Source organism: Buteo buteo, chromosome 8, assembly GCF_964188355.1.
Source record: "Buteo buteo chromosome 8, bButBut1.hap1.1, whole genome shotgun sequence".
Classification (NCBI taxonomy): Eukaryota; Metazoa; Chordata; class Aves; order Accipitriformes; family Accipitridae; genus Buteo; species Buteo buteo.
The window spans coordinates 45,553,736-45,577,506 of NC_134178.1; the positions used below are offsets into that span (position 1 = coordinate 45,553,736).

The 23,771-nt window shown below is 45.1% G+C and overlaps 1 protein-coding gene across 1 annotated transcript in view; it reads right to left on the reverse strand.

Annotated features, from left to right (window-relative positions):
* Window positions 1-1,032: 1,032 nt before the first annotated feature.
* TBX15 (T-box transcription factor 15) overlaps window positions 1,033-23,771 on the reverse strand; it is a 97,013-nt gene continuing 74,274 nt past the window's right edge. The window contains exons 7-8 of the mRNA XM_075034475.1: window positions 17,907-18,004; window positions 1,033-3,214 (exon numbers count right to left, since the gene is read on the reverse strand). Of these exons, the coding sequence (XP_074890576.1) occupies window positions 2,430-3,214; window positions 17,907-18,004 (883 nt within the window). The 3' untranslated portion in view covers window positions 1,033-2,429. The remainder of the gene's footprint in view (window positions 3,215-17,906; window positions 18,005-23,771) is intronic.

Genomic DNA, 23,771 nt, shown 5'->3' on the forward strand with positions numbered 1-23,771 from the left:
TCTCTTAGCAGAAATACAGACTCACTCACAAAGAATCAAATGGAATAAATAAGAAAGAGCAATCTAATGCAAATAGCCAGCAGAAGGAATAAGTGGTTCACACAACATACCGCTAATCTGTAGAAATCATTGCTATAGGATGGAGTCAAACCCAAAAGCACAGCAAATCTCAAAGCACAGACTGAAGAGTATTTCTGAAAGATTCTGAAAGGACTTTAGAAAGGCTATAAAACTCCCTGTTTCAAGATTAAACCACGAATTCATTATTAGGGGTAAACAGAAGACAATAAGGGGAAGGACAGATTCTCTCCCATCCCTAGTCCCTCCAACCCTTTTCAGCAGCATCCACGGTTGGACACAGTAAAAGGCGGAATACAGTCGGACAGACTAGGCACAGAACTGGGAATGGTATTGGGCTATTTATCTTCCCCTGTAAAAACAAAAATGAAGAAATGCTTGCAGAATTTATCTTTCAACGTCTTTCTACCTTCCTGGTGCTTTTTCAATTCAGAAAAAAAAGTTTATTGACACAAGGAAAGCTGTAAACTCTGCAGCCATAACTTACAGTCAGGTTTGCAGGGGTCTTCAGCTTTCCCACTGCTTTCAGTGTTAATGTCTCAATCTCATATTAGAAATGTAGTACAAATGAAAAACTGGCACATACCGCAAAATGAGATTTAAAAATAAGAAACAAATCATACTGTTATTTATAAGTATTATTTTCTATACTGACTGTGAAAAAATATTCTGAGGAGCTTTTTATTAGCCTTCAACAATCAAAATAGCAACCCTAGCTGTCCGTAAGACACACTTCCTGTGAAGGCAAGCACCTTACAGATCCCAAGCAGTCAATTTTTAAAATTTTTTGAGATGGCAGAATTTTTATTTTTATTGTAATATTGCCTGGACTTCACAATTTAGCACCGTGTCTTCCTTTCCTCTCTTGTGCAAACATGCGTGACAGTATTTTGAAAATGTCTTTCTCTGGAAGACCACTGAGGAAGCCTCATAGACAGAGAAAAACACAGAGGGAACAATTGCAAAGATTTATTTAGCGCATTCTGTGCTTGGCACTTAGAAACAGAGTTCCGTGCATAGGGCAAATCTTTATACACCTTTTTCTTCATACATATTTTACATACCATTTTTATTGCCCTCTTTTATATTCATAATATTGAATCCCTCACTAGGCATATAAATACATTTATCTACAACACCTCACAACAAATCTCAATAATATCTGTATTCTGTTACTTGGTATTTGCATTTTCACACAACTTAAATGCATAGCTTGCACCAAGCTACAATTGTTTTCTTATTTTTAAAGGATTTGAAGGAAAAAAAAAGAGAGAAGAAAAAAAACAGAAAAGAAAGATGTCAAAAGGCAACGATCTATTTGGTTAAACAGAGATCATGTGGCAGGCGGGAGGTTGGCGAATACTCGACCTCACTGTTACTGAAATGCTAATGGTTTTCTATGGCAACTCTTGCATGCAAGGTGAGGGAGGCCGGCTGCACTTCTGCAGAGCAGAGCTCTCTTTTCTCATTGCTCTTCCCCGTGAGCTCAGTCTGGACAGTTTCCTCCCATCGGGTTGAGTGCTATGGGACACGTTCCCCACCAAGGCTGTCATTCGTTCGGTTTGGGCGCATCACTTCGGGTCACGTCCGCAGGAGCTGAGCCTCCCTCTCCCCCGTGCAGCTTTCCAAAGATCAGTCCCTGCTTATGTCTGAGGCTCGCTTGTGGGTTAAAACTTTTCTCTCTCTCTCTCCCATCTCCGTCTGCAGGCTGGGTGCTGGTAAGCTCAACCCTTGCAAAGAAAGCGCCGGTCAGGCAGAGAATCCTATCTCCTCCTCCTTTGGGAGAAGAAGTTCCAGCCCAGCAGCACCACTCCCGTGCGACAGTGGGAGAAGGACCCACGGGCCACTGTTGGCTTCAGAAATGGGCCGAGCCGCTCCAGCAGTGAGGAACGCTCTGGGAAGGGACAGGTCTTTAAAGCTATGGGCAGCGCAGCTTCCGAGGACGAAGCCTTGGGAGACTGCCTTTCTTCGACACCCAGAGGAGACAGCACGGGGGCACAGCTCCCTCCACGCCGAGAGCTCACACTAGCTGAGAGTTAATGCATAAACGGTATATTCGGCTGCTTCTCTCCAGCTTCCCATTAAAGTCGTGCCCTTCTCTCTGCAATGTCCAGAAAGAGCAGACGCTCCGTACCGGGTCTGGAGGCCCTGGGTTACAACAAGCTGTGATGGCTGTCAGTCGAGGCTTTCCACAAGGTTCTGTGGCGCGTACCTAGATGGCTTGTGTTCTTATTTATCATTACAATACTAGTTCCGCTATAAGTTTGAAGGCAAAAAGGTACTGGGATGGGTTTACCCCTGGAAACGACGAAGGTCCGGCTGCCTTCGATGCCAAGGAGAGGCCCGGCTTGTTAGACCATGTGCACAGACATCTGTGAGGAGGAGCCCTGAACCGCACCGTACTGTCTGTTGTCACAGGCGTTGGCTGTCTGCTGGTTGCTGGAGGGAGGGCTGATCATGTGCATCCCGTGATCCATCCCTGTGGAAAGGTATTGCCTCTCTCCGAAGGCCCCGCTGGACGGGGAAGAGCAGAGTAAAGTGCTTTGGGAGGTGGTGAGTTTCTCTGGGCTCGCCGCCAGCCTGGGGGAAGCAGGGAAATTGTATCCATAGAGGTTGTAGGGATTGTGCAGGGAGAAGGCGTTGTAGGAACTCTGCTGCATGTGGCCGCCACCGAACATGTGTGAAGAGGAGGAGGTGGAGGCAGGGTTGCCTGCTTGCATGACATACTGAAACTGGGAGCTGGGGAAGGATCCCAGCTGGCTGCTGTACGCCTCCATCTTGCTGTTGCTGGGCAGGGAGGAAGCAGTCGGCATTCCTGAGATCAAGGATGGAGTCCTCTGAGGCATGAAGGTTTCGGAGGGCTGCGAGGCAGAAGCGGTGCTGCTCTGCAGCCGGTTGTAGCCGCCGTCGCTCAGCCCCGGGTAGCTCTGCAAGGCAGCCATGTTGCTTCTGGCGCACGGGGGGTAATCAGACAGGTTGAGGTTGCAAAGCTGACTCTCCCGGCAGCCAACGTTGAAAGTGTTGGGGGCCAGATGAAAGGCTGGAGGGGAGCAGGATGGAGAGAGAAGGTGAGAGGAAGCAGAGGGAGATGGAGTCCCTGTGCTGGAGGTGGTCGGGGAGGTGCCTGTGCTGCCTCCTGCAAAACAAAACACATGGGAGGATGTTCAGAGCCTGGGATCACATCTGCAAAACGAGACAGTCTCATTAAAAAACAGCTTAGTTTAATAAAGAAACAAGGGTGGTAAAATGGCCGCTGGAAAATTCAGCCTTTCTTGGCAAGGGCCTTCACTTTATTAATAGCATCCCTTGGTCTTTCCTGCTGCTTTTTTGTTATGACTTTGTTTTTCAACAGAGGTTTTCTTCCCTTTTAAAATAGGAGAGGGAAGCAAGCCTGCCACAGAACAATCCAAGGCAGCAGGAAAAGCTGTGAGGAAGCACCACTCCATCAGTCAAGAGATCTGCCATTTCCAGGCATCTTTATCTAGTCCTTTTTTTTTTTTAGGGGGGGGGCGGGAAGTCTTTTCTCCTCTCTCCTGGTCTGCAGGAAGACCACCAGTCAGTGAGCGGTATGGCCCCACTGCAAACATGCTTTATCATCCGCTCAGGGGGCTTGTGGTGGGAAGTAGCTGAAAGCATGTTGGACTTCTGCACCATTCAACGTTTTTTTCAGATGGCTCATGGTCCAGCGGTACTGATTTAGGCCAGAAGTAACACTAAAATGAAGGGACAGAGTTTCAAGCTATAGCCTGTTCCACGGAGCAGAGAAAGGGGATGTCGCAGGATTTTCAATCATGTGCTTTAACTTTAAAAGGGTTTCCATATGTTGTATCACTTGTGTTAACAAAATATTGATATATATGCATGTCGGTAGTATCAATGTATTATACAATATTTATGCTATGAATGATAGAATTTATTATTTTGCACAGCAGGGATGCTCACATGTTCTGACCTGGGAAAACAATACTGCGTAGTACTACCAAGAACAGTAACAAACTGAAAGTAAGTGATATGAAGAAGCTGATGACACAATTTTGAGCTTGAGAAGAGATTATTTATAGGCAAGATTCTGAGTTAGAGGCAGCTTCCTTGGTCAACCAGGGGAATCAGTTCTGTGCTCAAGGGAATGCAGTTTTCTGGTGTGAAACCTTTTTTCTTTTTTTTTTTTTTTTTTTTTTTTAGTTTGAATGATTCTTTTTCTATGAGATTCCTTTTCTGCATTAGGGCAACTAACACTTGAAGACTCTTCTAAAAGGAGCAAAGAGGTGCTGGTGAAGAGATTTGACCAGGGGAGAAGTAGAACCAGAGGAACTAGGAAGACAACTGGTGAGGCAGCATTTTGGACAAGCTAGAAGATGATGGGTGAGAGGCAAAGGGACTGGAAAAGAGGGCATTGGAGTGGGCAGCTGAAATTTAACCAAGGCAGAGATTGCATGTTGAGGATCAAACTTATGGGACAGCTTTCTCTTGTGTCACCTTGTGGAAGAAAAACAGCAGGATTTTGAGACCAGTATAGGTTTGCTGCAAAATGGGGGAGGAACTGAATGCAGTGCTGCTTGATGAAAAGAGAATAGGTGATGCTAATGGTTAAGAGATGCGTTAGAAAGACAGATTCCATGTCAGTATATGATGGTGAGAATGTAAGTGAGATTATATCTGACTCTTTCTAACACATCTAAGATGAAACAGAATGGGGCATTAGAGTCAAAATGTAACTTTGAGACATTAATAGTATTTGGGATTTTTAAATTTAAAAATTTTTTGAAACAAGAGCCAGAAAAAAAAACAGCCTTGGGTAAGCAGAGCCCAGAGTGGCTGTCATTGACCCAGGCAGCATCAAGAAAATGCAGGTTTCTGTGTTGCTAAGTCAAAGCAGTCATTCCCATTACCAGCCACGGGGAAGAATGCTTATTGCTAAGCCACTGACTCCTTTTGTCATTCATTCAAAAGCATAAAAGAGAAGCATTGCGTCAAATCTCTATTAAAATTAACGAGAACATCTGAAGTTTCAAATGGCATCATGGACTCTCTATATTCCCTTCTTGACAACACTGAAATGCTCAAACTTGCTAGTGCGTTTTAGCTCCAGAGTTCAAAGACTTTTTGTGTGAATTTCTAATTTAGCATTTGTTTTAAAAGGTACACTTCCCTGGTTCATTTAAAGTCTCTGACCGTCAGTCTCCAGCTAATTTTGTTGTGGTAAGTTAAGACGGTACCTCCTCCAGCCTTTCTCCCTGTCTCTGTTACAGGTTGTCAATACTGCAGCAGGGTCAGCAGAAGGGAACGTCTGCCTCTACACAAGCAGTTTCATTGTAAAGTCTATTTTAGTTGAGGTCGCCGATACAGGTGAGGTTGAACCCAGGTACACAACTACAGACACACATTTTCCTGTTAGCCCTGCACTAAAGAGGGTAACCTCCAACAGAGAGGACAGGCAGACAGCTGAGTTCATATATTGTCACTTAGCTATCAAAGCCCAAAATACAGAGGTCACATAATCACAAAACAAATACAGCACGAAGTGAGATGTATTTAACCCGCAGTAATCCCGCACTTGATTCTTTACACCACATATTTCATGAACAAACTTCAGTCGGTGACTTACTTGCTGACAGTGTCTGGAGAATAAGTAAAAATACATATGTATAGATGTACGAGCACTTAATGATCTGTTTGAAATAAAATACGTAGAATAAATTATTAACTGCAATGTCTTCATTTCAGTCTTCCTTTACCCATAGTTAACCTTTAAAAACTATGCAGGACAAGAGCACACACACCAGTTACCTCGAGCATTAGGCTTTGAATGTCTGCTAAGAAGTTATGATTGAGTCGTACCCATAACCTGAGGCTCTGGCTCCACAGAGTAAGAGTAAGTGGAGATCTCTGATTAGCAACTGTGAGGGTTGCTTAATGGTTCCAAAGCTGAGAATTGCACATTTCAGGTTACCCCCAAAGAGTGACTGAAGTGATTCTGCTCTGAATTATCCCTATTTGCAGGCCAACAGAAAAACCCTGAAATGACAACACAGCAATTAAGAAACAAAATAAAAAAGATTTTCTTCTTTTTCTCCGTAACTTTAAAATGATGACGAGGTGAGAGATCTATCAACAGGAGCAAACGCCAAACCTGACGACTCTCTTTCAAGAATGCCTTGCTGCCGATGCCAACCACAAGCACAGGACACGCCACGCTTCTGCTGCAATAGAGCATAACACAGAAGCCTGAAGTTCCTGATCATTGGCAGAATAATCTTTACACCTCTAAGTGGAATGGAAAACAATACAAAGCAAGGCTCATCTCGGCTCATTCAGGCAAACAGCTCCACTCTGCTCTGAACGATTTTTCTTATCCATCTTTGCTGGCAGCACTAAGTATGGGCCAAATGCAAGCTGGACTATTGTGAAGTTATAACTTGGACTGTAGCTGTTACAAAGTCAGCCAAATACCCCTAGAGATGGCAGCAAGCCCAGCTAGTATATCCACACCATACTACAGTCTCAGATATGCAGATGTGTATGTTGTTTTAATGGAAGGCATGGATACAAACCAATCTAGTTAAACTGATACACAGGGCTATGTTTAGGTCTGGTTTAAGTCAACTGAAACCACATTTAAGCAAGAACAAAATGAATCCTTCAATAATTCTCCTCTGTTCCTTTTCTCTACCCACTGTTGCCCCCAGCAATAGCTGCCAACAGCAACAGCATTTACCAGTAATGTCACAGTATGTCTCACCTCCACGCTTATCATGATTCCCAAGTGATTAGTTACTATTGTGTCCAGTCTCCAGAAGACTGTTTCTGGCCCTGCATACATCAGTCCCACATATGTGCAGTTTACAAGTCACATTTGTATAAAATACAAGGTTCATAACTTCAAAGGCCTCTCCTTTGTATCTGACGGAGGTGGGAAAAAGAAGAATGAAATCATGGTGAAAGACAGGGAAACCCTGTGGAGAGGGTGGGATGTAAAGGCAAATCTTCCTCGTGCCAGTGTATCCTCTTGTGACACCATATAGAAATGCTGGCTGTGCACCAATGTCAAATACCTGCCCACAAGGATTAGGGAAGAAACTACAGCTTCTCATCTGGGTACAAATAAGAACTGCCATTAAAATTTCATTTCAAGTAGCTTATGACCAGTCTTTCCTTCCTGCCACCTGTGTCCTTCTAAGCCTTGGTAACCGTGCTGTCTCTCTATATGTTCCCAATAAACCCTTGCTTTTGCTTTTACCTAGACTGAGTTAGCTTTAAGGACAATTTCAGAATAAACTGCAAGCCCAAACATACCCAGTCCACGGGTATGATGTGCCTTAAAATGAGGGGCTGAAGTATTCTTGCATGCCAGGGCATCTGAAAGGCAACGGGGACCAGTTCCACCCAGGGCAGGTCACGTAGAGGACTTCTAACACTGCAGTGTAGATGGAAAACACATCTGCCAGCAGCCAGCATTAGCCAAGGGAGCTTTCTGGCAACAGGAGGATAGCGGGGAGAGCATCAGTGCCAAGGGAGTCTGAAGCAATTGTGCATGGAAAATTTTCTGGGATCTCTCTTACGAATGACACCACACTAGTCTGTTGACCCACAACTTATCCCAACCTCCTTTATCTGAAAGGTGCACATAAATCACACTTTGGACTCCACTCCAGCGTATTTTCTTTGCTAATGTTTCCAGGCATTGGTTGCTACCATCACCTGCAGTGCCTCTGTACAAACTTCTCAGTCCTCGAAGTCCTTGCTTAGTGCAGAGGAGGAGAGCAAGCGCAAGCTGAAGCTGCAGTCGGCGCAAGATATCTGAACATGAGTGCCATGCCCTGTGCAACAGCAGAGTTTTATCAGACAGGCAAGAGCTTTAGACTAGTTTGGGCAACTTGATCGCTGCCATTATCTGACCACATCAGCAGCCTGCAGCTCTTAGCATGTTTGGGCTCAGACAGCGATAACCTGGCATTCACTGTCTCGTTAAGAGCAGATCTGGCTGAGGGTCCTCAGAGCTTATGCCTTGACTTTCTAACAAGGATGCGAACCGCAAGGTGATTTGTCTTAAGATTTTACATTTTGACCTGTCAGTCAGCACAAAGTTATTATTCTTTGAGTGCAAACGCTTCTTAAACAGCTCAGCCCACTTCCACCTACAAGCTAGTTTAGCTTATTATGGCCACAGATATGAGCTGCAGGTTCAGCATAGCCAGCCTACGGCCCGGAGGCCATACTCAACCCAACGGGACAGCATCTGGCCCACAGCCTCAGCCCAGCCATCTCCTCCCACCTTCAGGTGTGAGCAGGACCTACCCCAAAGGCCAGATGCTTGGGAGTGATAAGTGCATGGCCTCGCTGATCGGTCTCCTGGAGGAGCCACAGCCCCTCTTCCGACACATGCCCAACATATTGGCATCTCCATCACGCGATAGGCATGTGTCCGAGCAGCTGAGGGTGGGGAAAGAGGGGCTGTGGCCACTAGTCGTTCGTCTGGCTCACGGCTCTCCTCCTGGCACTTAACTTGAGCGAATAAGCCCTCCTGAGAGGCAGTTTATATGCACTTGGGCACAGAGCCATGCTAATGCAGCTCTCCAGCTTTCCAAATGGAGCTGGCCGGGAGCTGGCATGTGTCTGGCCAGCATGGAGCGCAGACAGAGGAGCCTGTCGATGCAGACATACTCTAAGTCACTCCTGAAAGGTCTGATTTTTGTGAAGACTCTACGGACATGTACACGTATGTAAAGGGACTTTCTAAAGCGTGGGAGAGACCAGCTCTTCCCAGTTTTTTTTGCAATGTTCTACCCCTGGACACAACAGTAAATAAATGTGATGGCATGCATGCAGGAAAACAAATTTGAACAAAAAAGTAAAATCCCATTCCCGTTCTGTGCACTCATACATCCATGCACCCTAAGTATGGCTTACGAAACTTACTCTCTGTCTTCCAAGTTACTGCACCTTTGGTCTCAGAACAAAAATTAAGTACTTGCCCAACGATGGAAATCTGAGACAGTAATGAGGGAGGGTTTGTGCAGATTGCCAGGTGATCTGACTGATAGATTATGAGGCCAGAGGGTGCCACTGTAATCATCTTATCTCACGTCCTTTAAGGGCCAGGCCTAGCACAAACCCGGATTCATTTCTGCTTCAAGCAGCACGTGCCTCGGTCCTGCCTGACGCTTGCTTGCATCTCCAGGCATCTAAATGCCACAAAAATCAGGTGTCGCTCCTGCTCTCACATATCATGACAACATTAGCCTTGCAAGTATAACTGACAGCCCAAGGTGTCTGTTACTGTTACTAGCTTTCCAAAACTCAAGCCTAAAACCTTCAGGACTGAAAGATTCTTCATCGCATCTTTCCTGCACCATCCCTACCCCTCTGAGTTCCCTCTTCACCACCCTGGAAAACTAAACAGCTTTGATGCCTCTTCCTCATCCTCTCACCAAGCAAGGGCAGGGCCACCTGGTCGGTGACACACTGGACTCTCTCTTCATTCTTTCCCCATTTCTAGGAATGAAAACTCCATTTTTGTCTTCACGGAATGTAGCTGCCTGTTCTCTCTCTAGGCTCCTTGGCCAATTATCAAATTACGACTCCGCTGGTAAAATCTTTAAAAGGCCCAAATGAGACCCGAAATCTACCGCATGCCAAGTTGCTGGGTTGGTGGAGGAAACATAAAGAGTGCTTTGTAGTTCTTTAAGATACAGCTCACAGAGCTCAAAAAAGATGGTTACAGCAGTAGATTTAAGGAGGAAAGTATGTACTGTATGGCACAAAAGTGAGGAATGAAAGGAAATTTTATTTAAGGTTGGTAAATTATAGAGAAGGACCTTTTTTATAAGTTTGCCTCAAATTACGAGAATCACTGGAATTAAGGGTAAATCTAGAACAACTCAGAATAACACTTTACTTCCCTTTAGCTCTTACAGATTTCTGCAACACAAACTGAGCAGTCAGAAAGTTAGAGATAAAACTTGCCTTAGCCATCCTCCAAGATAAAATATTTTCAAGATCTAATGGTAAAAAACAACCCTTTTTTCTAATGTGGACAAAAAGTACAATTCAGGATGTCTGATTTCCATTCCCATCTATATCCAGAGTGCCAAGAGAGCTTTCCCAAAAGTGAGAGACAACATCCCCTTCCCAGTCCCCCCAGACTGTCTTTAATACAAGGGTGTCTGCTCCTCATACAAGCACACTGTATTCTTGGGCCAGCTCCATGCTGTCTCAGGAGAAGGCCTGTTGGATGTGACTTTCTGTCTTGTTTGCAGACAGTTGTAACGCGGCGTACACAACACTTTCGTGAGCTGTATGTCAGCTCCTACAGAAATGTCTCCTGTTTCCCTTCTTCAAGTACAGACAGATCAAATCAGCGCCGGCTTGGAGGATGAGGAGCACCCCGCTTTAGTGGAGAACATTGCTCATCACATTTACAACCATCAGCTGGGCGCAGACATTGAAAAGGGCGTCATGTAACAAAAGCTACCCCAGGAGATGACACTGAATGAACACAGGATGCAGAAAAGGACTCCCTGTGGCACAAATCCTTCAGAAAGTCACAACAGAAGCTGCTGCAACTTTGCAGCTGAGATTAACTGAAATTGCGGCCATTTCTTTGGTGGTGACAGAAGTAAACTGAATTGCAAACCTCTCCTGCCAATCTTGATGGAGTCTGCTTTGGGCCAACACAGGCCCTGGAAGCTCCAGCACATTAAACGATAAAAAAATATGATAAACAACTATAAAACCCCAGAGGCACTGTGGTTCAAAATTTCTGAACTGAGGAAAAATGTAGTATTGTGGCAAGCTCAAAGCACATGCCACTTTCTACTCATAACAAAATAATGTGCCGCTCTGAGGAAATTGTACAAATCTTCAAAGTATCATTGTCCCCCTCCAGTTACTCATGTGAAATCTGATCACCACCCATGAGATAATAGAGATTTAGGCTTCAGTAATTAGACTTTGGGGTAAACACCTCCCTGGAGTAACAGAGTGCTTCAGGCTCCTTTCAGGTCATCAGGGAGCGGCAGAGACTTTGACTCTCAGACCTTCGTGTCACATCTGGGAGGGTATTTTAACTTTTCACTGTGAAAGATGAGAACTTGAAGCACCAGAAATGCCCCTTCCCTAAAGAAAAACTATCTGCAGCTCAACCGAGAAGAAGCTGGAACAGTTTGTTCCCTGTTGCTTCGTTTAAATGAGGCAATCTACGAGCCATTTGAAGTATGCAGCAGAAACCAGTGCTTGATCCCAATAACTCTGGCAACAACTGCTCTGTTTCCAATCTCCTCGTCAAGGTCAAAAGAATCAAGAAGATAATTGAGACCAAACCCAGATATCTGACCTCTGCCAATAGCCTAGACCGTTCACAATTGATTTTGAAAGGGAAGCAGCATCCAGATTATCCTGGTGGCATTGCTGAGAGAACCGATGGCTGCCGTCGGGAGGCAAGTGGCCAAGCAGATGTATTTGTAGGTTGTTCAGCCTCCTTTGACATCAGCAGCTCTGCTCTTCGGCAGACGCTATTTTGGGGATCTGGGATCTCAGATAAAGCCAAAAGGATCTTAACAGTTATTTGCTTCTTTCTGCCTCTAGGCACCTGTGATGCCTTCAGATGAAGTTCTGGAGGGCTCAGTCTTCCCTCCGCTTGACACCAATACACATTTGTGCATTCATGATGTTGTTTTCAGATGAGTGAAATCAGGGCAGGTCTCTGAGCACCACCCCCGACACGGAGAAGAATATTATAGCAAAGAAGAAATGAGTAACAAGCAGTACAGACAAACTTTGGCAAGACAGAGGTAATGCCTGCCCGAAAAGGGTAATGTTGACAGACAAGAAAGCTGGAAAAGCAGCAACACCTCAGCTTAGGGTATCTGCCTCCCATCTGCTGATATATCACGCAGCCTTAGGGTCTGTCTGGACTCATTGCTACTACAAGAAAACATTGTTCCTTTCGAGTGGTATATGAGAAGATTGAACCTCTTCCCCACAGAGGAGAGGGAGCCTTTTGTGCATATCCTTGTCAACACAAGACTGCGGGCTTACCACGCTCCCTCTCAGAGGAAGACAGTAGGAACTGTACTCGGTCGCCAGTTTGTACACACATGCTGCTTTAGAGCATGCCTGCTGCTACCAGAGAGCAACAGCTCTCTTACTGGCGAGGAGCACACCCCTGTTTGCCTCCAGTAGCCTTTTAGACAAATTTCAAGCTCTTGATGCTAATCTCAACAACCATTAACGACAATTTTGCAGACTCTAACAGGTGGATGCTCTACCTCAAGTCTCCATTCCAAGATCAACGCAGATGCTCAAGTTAATGGAAAATGGGTTGAATCTACTGAAAGCAATTAGCAGAATCCTCAGCAAAGGCTCTTATTCAAGCAAAGAAACCCCATTTGAAAGGAAAGCTGCCTTGAGAACTCACCAGTCAAAGCTAAGATGTTTGATTCTTGTGGATTTTGTATGCATGTATCAAAACAGTAAATTAATGGTGAAGTAAAATTTTGTGTGCTGCAAACCTGCTGATATACCACATCATGTGACTCTCATACTGGTCCTGAAATTCTACTTAGGAGGCAATTCTTTTTTACCAGCCGCCAGGGTACCTTCGATTTTACTTCTTGCATAAATCATCAGCTTTTGTAGGAAGGATCAGATACTGAACACTATTCTAGTATCGTCACAGTGCCTTTCTAGTCTCTATGTCCTGGCAAAACTTACAGTCACTGATAGTGATCTGCTCATCACAATATCCTGTGGGAAAGTCTATATCACATAGGAGCCAGCAATGGCTCTTTTTACTCTTGGAAAGTGACACAATCCAGAGTTACTGGAACTCCTATTTTCTTTTTCCCCCCTCCCTCTTTTTTTTTTTTATGTTCCCTGTTAAAATCAAGAAACTGAGCCACATATTTTTAATAATGAGAATCTGGATGAAGTTCAATCTAAATTTTGAAAATATATCCCAATTAAAGACTTTAATAGATTCTTGGCTTTCCCCACATCTCATTGCCATGTGCATTCAATAATCCCAAGCCCCCTTTTTCCCTAGTAATAAGTAGACTGCAGCGGGGGTGACATCATTCTCCAGAAGGTCAGCCTCTCCTGGACTGCCATTTTCAGAGCATTTCTTGCAAAGGTTTTGTTCAGGGTGGACTTTTTTTTTCCAAACTGGCTGCAGATCTGCTATGATTGTGTCAAACATGGTGCTTGCCCTTGTAAAGCTGCGATGACTTTCGGATTGAGTGCTCCAAAAGAGAGGTTTTGTTCTCAGGCCAGAGGGTTTCACTGACAGAAATGCCATGTTCTTCTCCTTGGTAGGAGAATATGGTGACCACTCAGGTCACAGACCTGCAGAGACTAACTGATGCACTTTACTTCAACGGCAACATGTGCAAATAAAGCTCGTGGACCGCTAGAGTCAGCCACACCAAGCATCTGTGTGACTGGTTGTGTTATCAGGCTCTCCAGTTTGTGTGGCAGCTGAAACCTATCATTGTGTAGATTAGAAAGTTATTTAATCCCTGTCTGAAACAGCTGCATCCAGAGTGCCGAGTATCAATTTGGTGTGTCACTGTGGCACTTGCTCAACATATAGCTTGGGCCAAACAAATGAGCAAAGCACTAGGATGTATGTTGAATGGCAGAAAGGATAATGTGGAAAAAATTATAATACCTTGCGATAATTGTATCATGTGGATGCATCTGGAATACTCTGTGCAGACTTGTTTTTAAAGAAACGATTAAGGACCTGGAAAACTTCCCACTTGAAGAGAAATGAAACGATTGGTGCTATTGTGAGAAGCACAGAAGAGGGACAAAAAAAACCTGTGAAACAAATGTATGAAGAAAGTGGATGAGGGGGAACTTCTGTTCTCCTTATCTCTTAACATCCCACAAAAAGGGATGAACAATCAGAGCAGAAAAATCAGAGCCACTTGAATGAGGCATGTTGTTCCACGCAGTTGTGTCATAAAAACATGGAAATTGCAGTCACAAGAGTCTACCGAGGATAGGTGACACAAAGCTACCACATATTCTTCTCTCTGCAAGATAGTTTAAGCCATAAAGATTTGGTACTTGATCTTTTGATCTTCTCATACCTAACTCAAAAACATAGCACTACACTATCTACTAGGAAGACAATTAACTCTACCCCAGCTGAAACCAGGACAGTGTACAAACTGAGTTTCCATTCTCAGGCATCTTCTCCGTCCAACAACTCATTCTACTTTTTTTTTCCTGAACCTTCTTCAATCTCTTTCCACCCTTTAAAAATACATACAGTAGAAGATCATATTGTAATGGCAGTTTGCAGCTAGGAAATTGTCTCCCCACTGCTTACTGCTTTTTTTTCTACACCAATTTTTATCACAATATTACATACACTATCCCTTGCCTGTGCAGTGACTTATCCACTGAGACCTCCAAATTCTTATCAGAGCCAACGCTTTCCAGCACACTCAGTGGGTATGTATGTATGTCCTACGTTTTGTTTCTAGTCACATGATATTGTAGCTAGCCGAGCTAACAGCCACGCTTTGTTCGAGCGCATGCAGGTTACCAAGCAATCTCTATTGCCCTTCATACCTTTGTCCCCATTATTACTGACCACTTTGCAGTCTTTATGAGATTTGTACCTTTTAGCAACTGCACTGTTTCATTTAGTTCTGGTCAAGTTAGTACTGGAACCAGTCTCTGCAGAGCAACACTGGCACTATCCTCCCTGGATGGCGTATTCACGGTTATCATGTCAGCTTTGAGATCAGTCAGCTACTCGTTTCCTAATATACACTAATGCTAGCTTTTCCAAGCTGGTACATGTGGCAATAAGTTAAATGCTCTCCAAAAATCCATCACACCCATATAGTTATTTCTGTCAGTCAAAACTCTAACCTAACCAAATAATTCAGGTGGATTTGTTTGGCAAAACTGTTTTAGAAAAGGCAGGTAACACTTATTTCATGAAAAAACTACCAAGTGGCAAAAGAAAAGCTAAGAATCCATAGCAATCCATAGCACAGAAGAATCTAGCTGGAAAGCAGCAAAGGGACCATATTTATGCTGCTGAAGTCCCAAGCTTCTGCCCCAGAAAGCATCAATTTTCCTACAACAGTAAGGGGGACTCGTCTCTAAAAAATCAAGGCTGAATTCCACAGTTCCTACAGGGGATCTGTTCCAGCACTTCACTAGACTTTATATAACGAGAGCCTATCACTTTTTTCCTATCCATCACAGACAGCATCTTATTTCAGTACTATTATGTACTCTGTCTCTCCTCACCAGGCTGAACAACCATAACTCACTCCTCACTGGTGTTGTTTCATCCTAGGCATGTGGCCACTTTTGCTGCTCTCATCTGGTATCTCTGCAGTAAGCATGCACTCCTTTAAGCTGCAGTGGACACATCTAGCCCCAAAAGTCTCCTGTAGCCCCAGTGCAGTTTCCCAACTAACAATTCAAGGGATAAAATGGAGGCTTGCAACACCTCAAATTTATTCAGAAATGCCACATATTTGCCCAGCTTTGGAGACAACAGCATAATCTAGAATTAAAGTGTCCGTTTATTAAAATAATACCCTGAAAACTTCTAATTCATAAACATGCAAGGGTATGAGATAAAAGCATGCAGCTCAGAGCACTAAAGCTTCAGGTGGGAGAGAGGAGCAGAGTCCCAGGCAAGTCCCTTACAGGAAAAGACTGTCAAAGGCTCAGAGGATCTGATGTGCAATAGCTGATGCTGAAGTCAGCTGTTAAACACCAGTGATTTACTCACCTGTCACACACTTCATGTGCTTGAAAGCAAGGGGATGAAGTGGTATGGACACTGTACATCCTGCTTGTCTTAGATTTGGAGGGAAGAATCCCATATGGCTTAAAGCCACCTCGCCATTTCTTGCTCTTTCTGCCAGCAATTGCAAGACCTCCAGACCGACGTATTTGTGCTGGCCCTTGGGGGCTGTCCTGGCAGCCAGAAATTAAAACAGAGTGTGTTTGTACCTTGGCTTTGCACCTATTGCTGAGACCAGGGGTCAGCTTGCTACAACCACCACTGGAGAGGTGAGCACTATGATGGAGGGAATACTTCTGATTCATTATCTTGAGGTCATTTCACATGGCTAAAATGCAGCGCTCAAAAGCACAGTTTTGTAGTGAGTTAAGTTTTGAGACTGACCTGGGGACACAGCTTTAGTTAAGGGCTTCCCTAAACCTAGTGGTCTGTGGTGCGGTGGTGGTGGTCTGCACAGAGCCGGCTGCTCACAGGGTACTGGCTTGCTTCCTGATTTTTCAGCTGCCAAACTATATTAAAACAAGCTAAAAATACATTAAATAGTTTCCTTTCCTAATATTACCTTACCACGTAAGCAATAGCTGGACTTGCCACTAGGACGTTATCTGATAACCAATGGGAGGGGAGGGGAGGCGTGCGAGCCCGAATAGGGGGAGAGACAGAGGAGGGAGGCTGCTTCAGCAACCGTGACCAGAAGGAGAGGCTGTTATGTTTCTATTTAGGTGGGTGATGAAAACGTTTCTGAATCCCTATTTTAACCTGTCTCTGACCACACACCCCACAGCAAGCGCTCCTCGACACAAGCCCCTGAGATTGTGCGAAACCTCTCCTGCCCCATGCTGCGCTGTTTAAGAAGGGTTGGGTGGTTGTGTAAAGACCGTGCATGGAGAGTCTGACACAGCCAGCGGGAGCATGGTCTGTCCTCCTCTAGTGCTGTGCCATCAGAAAAATGATGTAGTGGGTGAGCTGGGCTCCGGGATGTTGCATGGGGAACTGGAGTGGGGAATGGATGGCCAGAGGAGATCCCCTTCTGATCCTGCCCTGGTGATGGGCAGCCCCAGCAGCCACTGCTGCTACCCTCCCTCTGGAGGAGACCATGCCATTCCCAGATGGATTCAAGGTCTGGTGGGAAGTTTTGGGATGATGTCAAGCTCAAGTGTGAGAGGCTGGAGAATATGCTACACAGGGCATGCATTTGTTTTTGATTGTTTAACATCACAGGTGTCACATTTGAGCAGAGTTTTGGCTTGGGGTTTTTTTCTTGCATTTATATTTGAATAAAAAAACTATGAGGTTGCCCTGATACATCTGTTCCCAGTGATCACTTTGTTTTTAACTAGAAATAGCTGCAATGAAGTGAATGGGGAAGTCCCATCCGTGCAGGGGAAAAAAAAAAATAGTAACACAGCCTGAAACTAGAGACGAAAGCCCTACTTAACAAATGAGAGATGTAAAGGGCAGAAGCTATGAAAAGACACAGCATGAACAAGCGGAAAACACTTGGCCTACCCAATAATTCCTCCCAGCCTTTTACTAACAGAAAGTCTCTCCAGCAAGGCCATCAGGTTTTGAAAGCGAGGCAGCGTGATCCTGGGGGGAGGCACATTTCTGGTCTCCTAAAGCTTCCAGAGGACATACACCCCTTCCCCTTGTGTTTCCACACAAATAGCAAACCCTAACTGTAAATGGAGAACAATGTGTCTGACATGCTGGAACATTTTGTCGGTCACTCTGTGCTCTCTTTGCGCTTAACTCAACTCGTGCCGTGTACTTGGGCTGGTTCTCCCAACCCTGTGCTCCTTCCTGCTCATTCTCCTAGCTCTTAGGTGCACTGGGAATACCAGGGAGATGAAGCAGCTCCATTGCACCTCGTAAGGCACAGCCTGCCCACCATTTCCATCCACCCTCTCTGCTGTGTCCTTTCACAGCAGTCAAGAGCTCAACAAGATACGTGACCCCACCAGATGCATGGCAGAGCACGTTGCTGCTCTTCCACCCTCTTCTCCTGCTCTTTCCACAGCTCTTTGCATGCCCTTTGTACGCTCACCTTGCTGCTTTTGCATTGTAGTGAAGTCTTCAAAGGTGAGAGTGCGCACGGGGGGCCTCCAGAAGGCGTAGGTCTCCATAATAGCCTCCAGCCCCGTCCTGTGCAATGAAAATAAGGCAAGGAGAAAAGAATAATGTCAGTTAGCTGGCAAGGGTATCAGCACCAGGGAAAAAGCACTCCAACTTCAATTGACAGACTGCCAGCGGCCACCGAAAGGTCACCTTGGCATCTGTGAATTCCTCAAGCGAGCCTTCCCGCACAGGTGCTAGCCACTAAAGCAAAATGAAATTTCCCCAGCCCAGGATTTCAAAAGCTCCTAACAGTCTTCCAGCCTCTTTTTCTTTTTTTAACAAGGATCCCAAACTTTCTGTCTGCTTTGCAGGTGACACAGGACCGTCAGCTCCTCAAAGCATGCTTTATAGTAGAGCGGGCTTCCACACTTTGTGGATGCAAGCTGTGATGCAAACGAGGGATGTCTGGAATTCAGCCTTCAGAATCTGAGAGATTTTGTGAATTGCCTTTCCCTGACACGTCCTAGTTGTGGACACTGCTTTGAAGTGCTATGGGAAGCTGTCCAAAAGGGAGTCTCCTTCGTTTTGGACTTCAATTAGAAATGCATGAGAGGTTTTTTATAAAAGAACAGTGGCATCTCTGCTTTGGGTCCCTAACTCATGGCAAAGACAGTACCAAAGAGAAAAAAAAACAAAAATCAAGTGAGAACTTTTCCTCTTGAAGGGCTAGGGTCTCAGATATGTTCTTATTTTCACCACAGAATGCTAGGTCTGCTGAAAGTCTCTAACTCCACAGGCTCAGTGAGGACATAGATGCATTATCAGGGAAAGACCCCCATGTTCTTCATGAGACAACCCCCTGGGATTTCTTCCCAGGAAAGGTTCTCTTCTCTAGAAGCTGCACATTGCTCTGCTCCCCATTCCTCACCTTTCCCTCTTTTCTAGCGGTAGATTGTAGCCCTCGCACTGACTGAACATGACTTAGAGATGCTTCGTCAAATGTGAGAACATATCCCCTTTCAATGCAAAAGGCTCTAACATCTCCAGAGCCTCTCATCAGATGCTGAGCTGATACTGGAGCTGCCTTTTGCTTCTGAAAATGTCTTTCTGCACGTGCCTCCACTCAGTTAACTTTCCAAAGTGTCCCCGGAAGCTTGGATGCTTTAAATACATTGGAGTTGGCAAACCAAACTCTGTATTTTAAGAGGAGGTTTAGAAGAGAGGTTGTTGCATGGTGTTTATTAGCTGCTAAGCTGTTAGAAGTAGAAACAGAAGACATCTCTGCATAGCAGTCTCACACTAGTGCTGAGCACATTACAACAAAACTATTTGGTTAATACAGCAGCCTCTGCCAGCTCATGGAACTGGGAGACAACAAGGCAGTGCAGAATGTGAACCCATCTGCTAAGCCGGGCTCTGTGTGCAAAAGCAGCTCTTCGACTACCGGTCCCACCCCCAGGATTTCCTTTGCTCCCAGGGTGAGAAAGCCACACATGTTCAGACTCCATCTGCATCTTGACACATGCAGCCAGGAAGAGAATGGTACCTTTTTGCAGCCTCGTGAAACGATCCCCAGCCCAAACACCAAGGGAGGACTTTCTGGTACCATATATCCAGGGGGCATAAAATGCCCTGAGCAAGTTGCAATGCAACAAGACCTGCTGTTGAAAGGACCTGCCTTGACAATTAAAACCAAGTAATACATCCAGAAATGCAGACTGAAAGTTCCAGCTGTGCCAATCCAGCTGCTCTGCGTCTGCCACAAGGATCGTGCGGGGAATTAGGGAGGCCAGCACACTGAAACCGGTATTCACACAGTCTGGCTCAGTCAGATCCCCCACTCTGCATCAGCATCTGACTTCTAGCTCTACTCTCGTGACTCCCTTCCAGTAAAACCCAACCCCTAACAGGAGGTGGCTCAAGAAAACAGTAAAGGCAGGTTAAAGCTATTACCCCTGCCTCTGCCTGGAGCCTGCATCGTTCTCAGCTCAGCTTGACTCACAGTTCAAGGTTTCTAGCTCTCCATCTACTACTTTCCCCTGTATCAATACAGTCCTCGCAAGTACCGTATAATTTGTACTTCTAAAAGAAAAGGAAAAAAGAGAATAGTCAGGAGATAATAAAAAGAAGAAATAAAAGAGTAAATCAGGAATAAAACGCTGCTTTTAAGGGTTGGATCCCACTGCACCTGTGAGCTGATAGAGAATAAGTGGCAGCACCGAGTGTACCAGAGCAGCTTGCAAAGCTGCTCTATTCCTGTCCTGTATACCACGGAAAGGAGAGATGCCAGCAGGGACCCACCTCCTCCCGCTCCAGGGGAGCAGATCTAGAACAGTCCCTTTGCTGTGGACACAGATCCTGTCACCTTCCCCTTTCCACACTGCTACTGCCAGCAGCAACACTGTGGCTTCACCGGATTCAGAGATTGCCCCTGTAATGCTGAGGGCAGCACTGCAGCCACAGGTACCTGAAAAATGGATGCCAAACTCCACAGCTGGCTTAAAGCCACCTCTTTCCTCTTCCTGCCCCAAATGAGAGTCCTTTACTTCCCCAGAGGTGTGCACATGTTGGACATGCATTATAAAACACCCTCTCTAAGTATGCAGGTGACAGAGCTCAAAGTTACATCCAGTTCTCCTATGCACAAATTTAGGTCCCTATATACTAGATCCTCCTTTTTTCCCTTTTTTTTGGTTTGTTGGGGGTTTTTTTCTGTGCAGAACAAATGTTGTGGGTGTTTTTGAAAGAGTATCTAAGCAGAACACATCCTTACTGAACTTTCACATCATTCCATGCATCAGACAAGATCCACGAGATAACAGCCTCATGTGCTAACCTGCTAGGCACCTACCACCCCATGTACGGAGTCTTGCAAAAAAAGAATGTGCAGCCATGCAAAAACCAGCTTTAGTGAGAAGGCACACCACCTTTGAGTGATTGATTTTATAACTCTATCCCCAGCCTTTCAATGTATTTTTTTTAATCCTGTGGTGTATTCCTGTTTGTGAAAGGTGAGCTGAAGAGGTGGGAATCAAGAAACTCCATCGCTGTCAACTCTAACACCCCCCCTCCCATAGCAGTTTATGACATTGGTGTGGTACCAAGGTATCCAGAGCCACATCACAGACCTCCACCACAGGGCACAAAGGTAATGCTCTCTTAGGCAGCAGAAATACTGGAGTGCTATGCTATTTTGTGTGTGTTCCAGCCCCTAACAGGGAAAACAAACCCCACTTGGCCCATGAAGAGAAATTTTGGGACAGCAATAAATGCTGACCAAAAAAAAGAATTGTTTTCAGTATTTCTGAAATCTCAGCAACTTCTTCTGGGCTTTGGTGAGGGCTGCTGGTACCAAGTGTGCTGAACATTATCCATGTGGCATCCACTTTCTCTTCCAAAGAACTGCACTGAAAAATTGACTTCAAACTGTCTATCAGTCCATAAACCCTCCCCTCTCACACCATCTTTATGAAGGAAGTAAAAAAAGTATCAGAAGAGGACTCACTGCCAGCTTTATTTTAATAAGGTCAGTCCTTTAAAAGGTATCCAAAATTTGCTCTCTCTTTTTCATTCATTCTTTTATTTTTAGTGCTATAAAGTTTTAATAATAGGCAATAAATGAAACAGTTCCATTGTCTGAAAAATGAAAAAAGATGTACGAGCTATCTGTGCACCTCCATAATCCATCCCATATGGCCAACCTTGCCATTCCTGCTGCACGCAGGATTCAGGTCATCGTTTCATTGTTCACTGGGGAAGCCAAACTATTGGCTCCAAGCACCCTCCTGGCTCTCTTACCCTAGACAAAAGCTCAAAGAACATTTCCAACACAACTTTTATTCACCTCAGCTACCCACATCTGAAAGGAAAGTGCTGTTGCTTGCCTTCAGCTTAGGGGTTTTTTCTTCCTTCACCCTGCTGGGTTTCCTGACTGTTGTCCCTTCTGGCTTCCTCCTGGATAAGGAGCTCCCCCAAGCATCCCACTGTCAAATGAACTTTACTCAGTCTCCAAAAATAGGCTCTGTGGCATTAAACCTGCACCCTCACTACCCAAACATTTGGCTAGCTGAGCTCCATATATCAAAAACTCTGGTTCTCAATCTCTTGAAGTTCAGGAAAGCACCGCAGTAAAACCTGTCTCGTACATACATTACGTAGGTATCCTTTCACCACCAGGACCAGTCCTCTTGTTTCGCTTTTACAGATGCTTCACGTGCTTTTGCAGATAAAGCAAAGAGGGACCAAAAGTCATGTAGAGGTAATCTCTAATAAGGGGGAACTAAGACTCGGCCTTCTAACACAGGCTAACTCCCCAACTCACCAAGGCTGACAGCTAGATTTCTGAACACCATTTGTTATAACATGGTTTGAGTGCTCCGAGACTGCAAAACAACGTCCAGCTGCCGAGCAGTCTGCATCCTTCCCTCTGAAATACCTCACTGCTCCTTCTCCCAGCACAAGGACTGAGGCAGTCAGCTGTGAAGGGAGACAACCGTGCAAGCAACTGAAGGAGATCCAGGAAGGGGTGCGTGAAAAGATCACTCCCCCAGATGGATACAGGCAGTTACATCGTGATGGGGTGTCCCCAGGGCAGCAGGATTTTAGCAGTCTCTTGAGCTAATGAAGGCAGAGCACACTCGTAAGGAAACACACAGGAAGGTTGTGAGCTGATGGAAGTAAAAGATTTAAAAGGGAAACTAGTTTTAAAAACAACAGTCAACTCCATCATTTCTGCAGCAGGCAACAACAGTGAAACAGTATCAGAATAAGAAATAAGCGAAGGAAAAACATCCATCTCCATTTCATGGAAAAGCCTCAAGCCAAAGCAGAAAGGAAATGTCCTAGAGAAGAAGTGGCCTAAGAGCCCTCTTACCCCACCATGCTCTGCTTTTTCCAGTGTTTGGGTTTTTTCTCCATCATTTGCTGGCAAACTCTAACCATGGCTTTAATTCAGTATCCTGATGTTGCTGGGATACGATGCCCTAGAGCAGTCTCAGACATTCTGTGGCCCCTGCTGCTGCCACACTGTTTATTTTTTTCCCTGTTTAAGACCTTATACAGAAAACCTCTTGGATGTATACCACGCTTGCCTGCTTCACAAATGGCCCTTTTTTCAAATTACCCTGTTTCTTTTTCGAAGGAGGCCTACTTTTTCAGTGGGACGTTCTCCAGCTACAGCCTGATGCCCTGTAGCTGATCAAAGTTGTTGTGGGGACATGGGAAGCTACGGAGCATCACAACCGTCACTCCAGTTGACCAGTGATCCTGATGAGATCAGAAAGTCACGAGGGGAAGAGGAGCCAACCAACAGTGTTAAAGTCCCATTTGGAGCGTCCTTCCCACACACAGCTTGGACCTTAATGCTTTTCTCCCTCCTATGTGGACATCTACGTACAGGTCCTTTTTCAAGGGAGCAGCGGAGCGGGTAGTGTCCTCGGCTAGTTGACAACAGCGGTGCAACCTTAGCCAGACCACTGCTTGTGAGGCAGGCGCCTGACTGCTATATATGCTTGCAAATACCTTTGCCTGTTTTTTCTTCCTAAAGCCTCAGGCTGCTCTCTTTGATGTGTAATACCTTAAAGATTTTAATTCCTCTTTACATCAGCAGAGAGCCTTACTGAGCCCTCCCCACAGCTGCAGCCGTGTAGCAATTTCCTGCCCTTTCTTAAATCAATGAGCTACAAAGATCAGTAATTCCCAACCTTTTCAGGAAACTGTCCAAATTCACTGGGCTAGGACCTTATTAATGCCTTCCATGTTAATCTAGCCCACCATGTACCTGGAACTGCATCAATCCCTATTCTAAGCCCAGCTTCCAGCACAGCTGTATCTCTGCACACAGGGAAGACCTTGT